Here is a 10,883-nt window from a genome sequence, read left to right as displayed (position 1 = left end):
CCCCCCCCCCCCCCCCCCCCAACACACACACGCATACCCATTCTGCATCTTTCCTTTCACTCATTTCACCTAAACATCATTTTTCCATCTTAAAATTCAGGGTCAAATCCCGGTGTTATGTGTTTTGATGAAAAGCTGGACTAACTTCATGTTCTGATAGATTTACTCCAGCTTTACATGGTGGTATAATAGAAGTCAGAATATAGCTCAATTCTAATTCCAGACAAAAAGAGACTCATATGGCTGTTACCAGATTTAGCAATTTATAGAGGCAAAAGCAAAATGAAAGGGAAAAATCAAATCCAAGGAAAACCCTTTATTAGGAAAGCAGGAAGCAACTTGGCTTCAGCAGTGACATCTCCAAAGTTCTGATTCTTCCGGGTGAGAGGTGCGTATCCCACATGCGGATAACCCCTGTGTGTGATGGAGGGTTACTTGGTTCTCCACTATCCCACAGTGCTTCACTCTCCCACAGGGGAAAGAAGAGGAGAGCAGCATGGACAGCCCCTGAGCATTGTCCTTTATGCTCAGTCTTCTGTGGCAATCTGTGGAGCCTGACGGGCATGCAAGCAGTCCCAGGGCTAGAGAGAATAATTTCTTGTGTGGCTCTTGGAGTCTGTCATTGGGAGACTGGTGAACTCTCACAGGCTGCCTGCCCCGCTCTCTCCCTGGCTGAGCATCATGGTGGGGAGAGTGGAGCCACAGTGCCAAGAAACCCCCTATAATGCTCCCTGGCATGATTTTACAGTGGTTTTGCAGGAGACATGGTTATGGGCTGCAGCACTTCAAATGTACATGGTCTGATGTTTCCAAATGTGAGAAACAGAGCAAGAGAGATGTGACACTCAGTAGTAGTGCTCCAACCTGGTTTTCTCACAAAATGGGTTTGGTGAAGTGTAGCTGATTTCCCTGTCACTTAACTAGGTTTACCCATGATCTGTACTGGTGGAGAGTAAAGCTCAGTCTGTTTGCCTTGTGTTTTAAAGTCAAGATTTCTGACAGGCTTCTAATTAACCTGTTTCTCTGATCACACAGCTACTAGACTGTTTTGGGATCCCTGTGTTGATGGCTTTGTCCTGGTTCATTCTTCGTGCAAGATACAGACTGATCCACTTTATTGCTGTTGCTGTCTGTCTTCTGGGTGTAGGAACTATGGTCGGAGCAGACATATTAGCTGGGAGGCAGGAGGGTGAAGGTAAGGAACTGGCTCAGATGTGGAATAACAATTCTCATGGCATTCTCATTTTCAAAGGAGAGAGAGAAAAGAGGAGGAAACTCCTGATGAATAGATTTAGTTTATTTCAGGGTCAGGTTTTGAGGTTTACACCCTTCCAAACTATAGAACTTCTGTCTTTTCAGACTCCCGACGTGATGTTGAAGTCACAGGATGCTCTTCTACCTGTACTTCTTGTCCTGCAAAACGTAATGCTCCTTCTTGGTTCCTTTGTTGGCATGCACCGGCCCCTTGTTCCTTAAAGATAATGTTTGCATTGGCATTGGTGGGGTGGCAATATATGTTTGCTTGCAGACCTGGCTGATTTCTGCTGACTTAAGAGACTGAGTTAGTTAAGTCCTGCCCAGTCTTTTTCACCACTCTACTGATGAGAAGGGGCCAGAAAACTGGCTGATCTTTGCTGATGGGGATGCTGCTTGTACTGGAGAATTCCTGTGTGGCCCAGAAACTACTCTAGGGGTGATGCCAGGAAAAGTGAAGACATGGCCAAAATGCAATGAGTGACTAGTGGCAAGAAGGCACTGGAGCCAGTACCCAAATAAACATATATTAGAGCAGCTCTACTACTTCTAGAAACTATGAAAGTCCCTAACTGGCTTCTGCATCAGCTGTCAGTGAAAATCTTAGTGGAGATCTATCAAGATAAATACGAGATGGGAGACAACCTCTACCAGATATACACAGGTAAAAACACCTGTGCCTTTCCAGTAGTATTTTACTACAAGCAATGCAGCCATCTCAATGTAAGGATGTCTTTTTTGCAATGAAAACACAGCATTAGTGCTGTGCAGCCTGAATGGCATAAGTGAAGCCCGTGCTTCTTTCCTGAGATTTTTAAGGTCATCATTCAGTCATTGTTTGGTGGTAGATCCTAGATATAGCATTCCTTCCCTCAGATCCCAGTTTCCAGGGACTGTCAAGCGGGAGGAAGGTTTAAATTAAGTCAAGGGGTTGACAACAATGCTCCTGGGATCGAGCAATTTTATAAGGGCACTCACCTGATGCCTGACTTGCTATATTATGGGGGGTCCCATTAGTACAGCATAAAAGGCTTGTTTTTACAATAAAGCATGATACCTCAGATCTATAGCACCCTCTTAACAGCTTTCATAGGCTTGAAGCTTTATTCAGGTCCTTCTGAAATCAATATATTGACTTTCAAGGGTGCTGAATCAGGTCCTTAATGCAGAAGTAGAGTCAATAATGGAATGCAGAAGTAGAGTCAAGGATGGAATTCTTTTGCATCCTGGAATTCTCCTGGAGTTCCCACAGGGCCTACACCCAACAGATGTAAATAGAAATAGACTTTACTAAACGTGGATGGTTAATTCAGAGCATGATTTAAACTTCAAAATAAAAACGAGAAGATCAGTAGGCCCTCGGGAATGGCTGGAACCTTTGGCATGATTACTCTTCACATTGCAACCAACAGATGATCTGTCTGATCATAAGCTGGACAGACTTATTTCTTCTTCCCCTCTCCTGAAAGGTGTCAGACTGATGGAAATGTTGAAAATGAGCTTGTTTTGTTTGTTTTTTAAAGAAAGCTTGAATGTATTTACAGAATTTCCCTTTCTGTGGATTAATTTCTTTTACAGGAAGTAACGTGGTGATTGGAGATGTCTTAGTTCTTCTTGGTGCTTCTTTGTATGCCATTTCTAATGTGAGTGAGGAGTACATTGTGAAAAATCTGAGCAGAGTGGAGTTTCTAGGAATGGTGGGCTTGTTTGGGACCATTATCAGCGCTCTACAGCTGTAAGGATCTAATATATTTACTTTAACTCTAATTAAGAACACACTACAGAATGATTTCTTGTCTTCCATATAATGGTAGTATTGCTTTGTAATTAAGTCAGGATTTACTTTATATTTAACCACTTCAGGACCCTGTGTATTTGGATTTTCTTTCAGGAATGAGCAGCATGCATTTTATTTCCTTTTACATGTACTGTCTCTAGCACAAATGCTTTTTTATAGTGCACAATTTTCTTGAAGCACAATCCTACAAACTTTAATAAATGTAGTCTTTACTTTTCTAAATTGTTCTTTTGACTTTCATGGGAATGGTCATGGGACTAAGAACTGTTTACAGGATTGTGTTTCTTTAAAAGCTTTCCCACTGGAAACCAGCAGGAGTTAATCATTGGCAGAGGTGGTTTCCATGATTTTGTAAAATGACTAAAATTTTCTTAAGAGGAAAGGGTAGATGAAAAATAAGGCACTTCCTATATGCATTATTAAGGCTGAATTCAAAATGAAGTTATATACTTGCAGTAGCAAGTAAATAAGTTGGAGTAAAAGACTATGCACACTTGGGCCTACTGATTAATTGTATGTTCCACATCTGTCACCATTATAGTTAATCATTTTCTTAGATGGTATGTCAAATAGCAGCTTGAATCAAAGAAGTCAAGAGCAGTTTTTTTCTGTTGTGCCTTCTTTCCTTCTTTTGTGAGACAGCATAGTAACTAGTGCTTAATAAATACTTTAGAAAAAACTTATAAAATAAAAAAAAATATTTTAGATGCTGGTAGCTAAATCTTCTGTTTTATTATACTTTGAAAACAATGCAACATTTTTCACTATTCTTCTTTCTTCTTTTTTTTTTTATTTAGAGCCATTGTGGAATACAGGGACATAGCTAGAATTCAGTGGAACTGGAAGATTGGTATGTGCGCATTAAAGTTGTGTGTGTTTTAAAAAAACCTGGAAGAACTAATAATCAGTTGGATATAGAGCTGTGGTATCTTCTTTATACTTTATTTCATTTGCTGGCATAAAATAGAAAATATTTACTCAGTGTTTAAAAACCCCCTGTGTTTTGTGTAAAGCCAGTGTAGGACCACCACAGGTATTGGACCTCAAGATCCAAAGGCCCAAAAGGTCCATGGGAGTGAATTGTCTTAGTTTTAGAGGGACACTCAGGAGAGATGTTACAATTTGGGTTCCTTTCTAACATTTTCCTTATTCCACCAACATCACTGTTAACTTGATCATTGTATTTTTTAGCTAGCACATATTATACAAGTGCTGGAGTTGTCTCTGAGCAAAGAGGGAATATTAACTGGAGCTGTGTGGAGGAAAGAAATTCAGTTTTGCTTGGACTCAAGATTCTGAAATTTGGCTTCATTCTGAATTAGTGGAAGTAAAAGTTGAAAAATTTGAATAATATGAAGGACAATTCTAAAAGAAAATGCAAATGTTTCAATTTAATTTTACCCTTAATACATAAACTTTCTAATTTGAACTTCAAAATTAAAAATCAAAATATTTTGTTCAGGTCTGTTCACTGTTACTGGAACTTTTTTCAATTGTTTTCCAAAAAGAACTTTGGTGAGATTGATCTTGTTGTGTGAACTATTATTAATTCAATGGAAATGCTTATTCCAAAAGTCTCTCTGGTGAACTCTAAAAAATTAATGTGCTAAATTTGCATGAATGAACAAAATTATTCCTTTTCCAGATCTATGATACTCCAGCCCTCCTTCCTCCTCTTTGTGATATTGGTAATAAAAGTGTTCCCCCCTTCATACTTCATTTATTATTCAGCATTTGTCTCTGTAGAAGACTTATGTTACTTACCTTTTTTGTTTTTGCCATACATGTGAGTTGCATATAAGGGATTTTTTTGTTACTTGTAATGCATTTTTTTAATTACTTGTGTTACGACTCTGTTTAGGAGCTTACTTCTTTTGATAACATGTATGGAGTTTTTAACTCTCTAAAGAAAATCAGGGTTTTTTTGCTCATTATTCAGTGCCCTTAGTGTAAACTGTCCTCTTTTTTCACAGCGTTGCTTTTCATGGCTTTTGCCCTGTGTATGTTTGGGCTGTACAGCTTCATGCCAGTAGTGATTAAAGTGACCAGTGCCACTTCAGTCAACCTGGGCATCTTGACAGCTGATCTCTACAGTCTTTTCTTTGGACTCTTCCTGTTTTGCTACAAGGTAAGCAATGCTAATTTCATTCATGGTTTCAGTTAAGCTTCACTCTGAAACTATAAATAAGCTATAAATAAAGCGTAACCATCTTAACTCCTAATGGCTTGCTTATCCTTGTGAATATGTGTTGATTGTATCATCCATTTATCTCTGACAGAGTGAGCTAATCAGAAAAACTTGAGTTTAATTAACTGCATAATACTATACCATGATGGAGGTAGTCATTTCAAATCTATTTCATGCTTCATAGAAGAAGTGGTAATCAAAGTAAGAAACAATAAATATATTAGCAAGGGCTCCTAGTCACAGACTGCTGATACTAATTCATATTTTGAGCCCCTCAGCTTGTGGGTGTTCTGTTTTAGCTCAACCAGAGAAGGAGCTCACATTCAAACTTCCTGCAAGGGTTGGGGGCAGGGGATGTCCAGGTGTGAGGCTGTGGATTGGGCTGATATCTAAGGGTAAATATTTTCTACTGCAGATGTAATCAGTTATTAAATACATTTCTGAGAGGAGAATCTAGTACATTCAATTATGTCTCTGCATAGAATTCAAGAATCTGAAGCAAACAGACACATGTTTCTGCTGCGTATTCTTGAAGAAAGCATGCAGTTTCACTGCTGCTGTTAGGCTTGTTTCTTTTGTGTTTTAGCCACACATCTATGCTAAAAAAGACTTGTCTCTAACTGATCCACAGTCATTTGTGGGAACCTGGCTCGCTATGCATCATTACTCAAATGAGTATTCAGTGGCTGGAACAGCTTACTGAGAGGCTTTGAACTTTGCTTAAGAGGCTTACCTTTATTGCTAACCAAGATTGTCCCCCCCCACCCCCCCAGCAGTATGCATGGCAAAAAGCTTTTATGTCAAATTAGTATCTGAAACCGAAGAGCCATTTATTATGGAGCTGTAGAATAAACAGTTTCCTTCTGAAGAGATTCTTACCAATAGACTTTCTGCATGAGTTTGAAGTCCAAAATTTGCACTTGCCCAGACTACTTGGGTTTCCATTAAAAAAACAAATGGACAAGTCTGAAAATGTTTCTGCTGTAACGAGTAGTTCAGTTACAGCAGCAGTTTCTGAGTCACCTATCAATTGTATGCCTTGGAGCCAAACAGCTCAGAGCTTAATTCAAGTAGGAATTAGACATGTCTGCATCTAACAGTAAATACTGAGAAATAAGTAAGCTATTGGTAGGGATATATACAAAACTTCCATGCTTCATAGTGTAAGCAACCCCTAACTATTGGGAGTTTGGGAGTACCCCATATATACCTACTGCAGGGTTTCTTACATTTCTTTTTTTATACATCTGGTACTTTTCTGATCTAAAAAATAATAAAAAGAATGCTGAATTTGAGAACACATTGGAATCAACTTAGAACAGAATTTCAGGCATGTTGGAAAATGAGAGTTAACTGAAGGTCACAGTCAGTAACTATGCGTAAGGGGTGCCTGTGCACCCCCTGAAAGCGCAGGTGCACCCCCTGGCAGGGGGGGCAGGTGGGAGCACCAGCCGGGGAGCATTGGTGAGATTGACCACAGTGGGGACCCCCTCTCCAGTCAGCAAAATTGGCTGTGGTGGGGACCCCCCACTCCGGTCAGCAAGATTGGCCGCAGAGGGGGAACCGCTCCTCTTCTCTTCCCTGCCCCGGGTCAGCAAGATTGGCTCTGAGGGAATCCTCTTCTTCCCCCCCCCCGACTAAGGTGGCACCAGTCACTCATGGTCACAGTGGAAAGTGGCGGAAATAGTAGGATTCCTTGTTGAAAATCAGTGCAATTGATCAATGAAATCAAATTTATTCACTGAATATTAACAAAGCAAGATGGAGAGGTGTTTGAAACAGCCAGGTGTTTCATGGGAGAAAGGGGATCACCACGAATGATCAAGTGATCAAGGGATTCAGTCTGTCTGGAGATGGACAACTCTATAAGCAAAGAGCCTGCCATTAATTAGTACGAAGAGTGAAAGGGAGATAGCAAAAGACTAGAGTGATACCAGTGCTACAGCTGTAGTTATCAAGGAATGCATGAGATAACAAGAAAACTATAGGCTGGGGATTTTTGCAGTGCTATTTTAGAGAAGACATTTGAAAGGAGCATTCTTCCTCTACTACTGCAGCACAAAGACGCCAAAAAAGATGTTTCATATTGGAAAGATATTGGACCAGAAAGAAACCATAAAAAGAAGTGCTGCTTTTGACTCTTCTTCAATAAGGGAAGATTTTCCCTGTCACCAAATGATAGCTTGTATTAGGCTCCTCAGAGGCTATTTCAGATTATATTAGTTTGCAGATCTGGCTTTTAGTCTTAGATGTAAGGCATAAGTACTCCAAAGAACTCTGCTGATTTCTGTTAACTAGAGTGGTTCTTGGCTGTGACCTCTATTCAGTGATAGTTTTGTTCATCTTTGCCATCTTGGTCCTTGGAACAAGCACATTACATAAGGGTTTCTGGAGGGGAATCCTTGTTTTTGTTCTTGTCTCTGCGAGATGCTGCAAGCCCGTGGCTGCCTTTGGGGTCAGAGGGATTTAGGATTGTTGGCTTTTGCAGAATCAGAACCAGAGCAAACCTTGCAAAATACATCTTCAGCTCTTGGACCATTGCTTATCGTACATGCATAGATCTAGCATTGAGCTCAAGAAGACAAGTAAAATCAGATAATAAATGTGGCCAAGAAAAAGCAACTCTGTCCTCCTTACCCTATGGACTCCAGAGATTGAGTAGGCAACATATTAGCTCCAAAGATTTTCTGCAAGTGTTTTGCTGTGTAAGGTCTTAGGAAGGAACCTATTGCAAGAATAAACACTAGGTGGAGTTACCCCATTACCCATCACATGGATTGTAACATTTAAGCTTGGTATTGAATAAAGCTTTTTTTTTTTTTGCTTTGTTTTATTTTATTTTTTTTACACATTGCTCAGATTTAACTAAAGGTAATTCCTGCAGGAATTAAAATGGGTGTAATTTGTACGTAAACAATGGCCAAGGGGATAGAATTAAAAAAACTAAACAGGAAAAAAGCCTATAGATGCTGGCAGGAGGAGGAGCTCATTTTTTGAATAAATATAAACCACTGTTATATTTATGTGCTGGCCCCAGCAGTGTAAAAAGCTGCCCTGTCCTGGCCCCATCAGTACAATAAGCTGCCCTGGCAAGTAGCTCAGGGCTACTCACTCGCAGGAGCTTCTGGGGCCCAGCCAATTGGTACCTGTGGACACTACCCCTTGTGCCAGCTGGACTGCTGAAGCAGCCCTGAGATTTCCCTGCACACTTTACCCACTGCAGCAGTCTGGCACTGGGGGCTGCTGCCACCTGCAACAGCATGTGGCCCCAAGACTGCACGCCTGCCAGACCCAGTTGGGGACTGCGCAACCAGTAAAGGCATCTGCCCTTTTGGGCCAGCTGTCAGTGGGCTGTGGCTGCAGAGTTGGCCTTTGTGTGGCACTACTGCCCTGCATGCCCCTGGCCAGCCATCTGGGCAGCTATCACCTGGAAGATGTTCCCAGTGTGGTGGCCTGCTTTGAACTGTCAAAGCATGTCTTCCTGGCCCCAAATGGCCAGCAGGTCAGTCACCTCCAGCTGGGTCCAAGTTGTCAGCTTTGAGCAGGCTCCTGTGCCTGGGTCCTGGCACTGGTCTCCCGAGCAGGAATTCTGGTGTTACCTATTGAAAAAATAAAAAATCCCTGATCAAAAAATCCCAAAGTCACTCTGTAAAATACCCCGAAATCCATGTTCCTCCACAATTAAAACAAAAGATCACTCTGTGTGTGTGTTTAAAAAAAATCCCAAATTCACTCTTTAAAATACCCCAAAATCCATGTTCTTCCACAATCTAAACAGAAGGCCACTATATATAGAAATGGAGAGAGAGGGTGAAACTGAACAGTTGGGCAGTGTTTTATTGATATATTTACAATGCTGAAGCAATTTGGAAGCCTGCCAGTGTCTCTCATCATAATAAAACAAATTCTAAATATCTATAATGTTTGGATGTTTGCTTTTGGTTTTCTTATTGTAGAATAGTTAGAGGTCCCCCTGACCACGTCACTAACTAGGATGTGGGGACAGCTGCCCCTGCAGCCACAGCTCCTGCCAGGAGGTCTCATCCTGTCTGGCAGCTGGGCATGCAGGGTGTGTACTGGGGGGACATGGGGTTTGTAGAAGGGGGAGGGGAAGAGGGATGTGGGGGGCCATGGGTAGGTGTGGGTGGATCGTGGGGGCACCACGGGGGGAGGTGCTGCTCAGGAGGGGTGAGTCCGCTACCCACTGCAGGGTGCAGCCCCCTCACACAGCTCACAGACTGCCCCTCCCAAAGGGCTACAGCCCCTCCCACAGGGGCCACAGCCCTGCACAAGGGCTCCAGCTCCCCCAGCAGGCCCAACATGGCCCTCGCAGGGGCTACCAGTCCCCCCTGCAGAGCCCACATGCCCCATCCCTGCTTGCTTCCCTAATACCCCAGATTGCTTCCCTGCTTGGCTCCATCCCCTGCTGGCTTCTGCAGCCCCCCACAATGGCTGCCCCACCCAGTTCCATCCCTCACTTGCACCCCCAGACCCCTGATGGCTGCCCCACCCTGCCCCAGCCTCCTGGGGAAAAAAAAGCAAAAAAAAAAGCCCCACACTCACTGGTAGTAGCAGCTGCTGTCAGGGTCACTGGGGCCCCCTGGCAGAGCCCACCTGCACAGCATGGGGCAGCAGGGACTGGTCCCGGCTGCCTGGTACCCGCACTGCCACTGCCCCATTGCATGGGTGTGGCCCCGGTCAGCATGGCGCCGTGCAGCTCCACGCGCTGTTGGGCAGCTGGGGCTGCTGCAGCTGTCACCTGAGGCCTAGCATTGATCAGCCTGAGTGGTCCCTGCTGCCTGACAGCGGGCCAGGCGAGGCAGCGATCAGAGGGGCTCAGTGGGACAGGCAGGGGATGGGGCTAGGCAGGGCAGAGATGGAGGGGCCTGGGGGACAGGCGGGGGATGGGACCAGATGAAGCACTGATCGGGGGGGGTCCCCCATGATCCCTCCCCCTTCCCCCTCTACTTACCAGCATGGAGCCCAGGTCTAGTTCCCTGCAGCTGGCATGCTGCCTGCCCTGCATGGGCAGGCAGTGTGCTTCAGCACCAGGGCAAGGGCCAGCCATAGAGGCTGGCTACCAGAGCATCTCTGTGGAGGCCCAAACCTCTGGTTGCCTCAGGTTGCCTGCTTTTTTTTGTTCAGGGTATTTTTTGACCCCTGGATATCCAGGGGCCTAATTTTCCCCCTGCGTTGTAAAGTTGCAGCATGGAGAAAGGGGTTTGAGACTCTGCAAGAGACATGTGTGCGCTCATCTGGATGCACCCAATGGCTTGAAGGAATACTTGTCCCTAAAGCTTTTTTCCCCAGAGTACTAATTAAGATGGCGATGGTACTTTGCCTTAGGTGCTGAGCCTCAGCATACTAGTATTCTAAGTGATATATGGAAAATGTTTGGTGAACGTGGAATCAAACTGTCCCTTCACAAAGAACCAGAGGACGAAAAACAAAGCCGTATATAAGAAAACTCAACTTATTTCTTTAACCGTGGGAAACATAAGATGGGGTGGATCTACAGAACTACCAGTGCAAAAGGCATCACAGTGCTTTACCGTGTGTCTTATCACTGACATCCTCTCTTTCATCCTCTCATTTTCCCCACCCTAAAGTCAAATCACAGCAGGAGCTGCATATTCAGGAAAC

General features: G+C 43.5%; 1 protein-coding gene across 8 annotated transcripts in view; it reads left to right on the top strand.

The window, feature by feature from the left end:
- SLC35F2 (solute carrier family 35 member F2) overlaps positions 1–10,883 on the top strand; it is a 53,549-nt gene that overhangs the window by 12,052 nt on the left and 30,614 nt on the right. For 7 of the 8 annotated variants that reach the window (XR_003092045.1, XR_003092044.1, XR_003092043.1 and 4 more), the window contains exons 3-7: positions 1,036–1,195; positions 1,360–1,422; positions 2,833–2,989; positions 3,850–3,902; positions 5,026–5,180. Coding sequence is in view for 5 of the 8 variants with exons in the window: in XM_025193156.1 (XP_025048941.1) it covers positions 1,036–1,195; positions 1,360–1,422; positions 2,833–2,989; positions 3,850–3,902; positions 5,026–5,180 (588 nt within the window). In the remaining 3 variants the exon portion in view is untranslated. The remainder of the gene's footprint in view (positions 1–1,035; positions 1,196–1,359; positions 1,423–2,832; positions 2,990–3,849; positions 3,903–5,025; positions 5,181–10,883) is intronic. The other variant, XM_025193158.1, reaches the window with a different exon arrangement.

Source organism: Alligator sinensis, unplaced genomic scaffold (assembly GCF_000455745.1).
Source record: "Alligator sinensis unplaced genomic scaffold, ASM45574v1 scaffold802_2, whole genome shotgun sequence".
NCBI classification, from domain to species: domain Eukaryota; kingdom Metazoa; phylum Chordata; order Crocodylia; family Alligatoridae; genus Alligator; species Alligator sinensis.
Note: the sequence above shows the minus strand (reverse complement) of the source record. Positions and strands in the feature narration are given on the sequence as shown.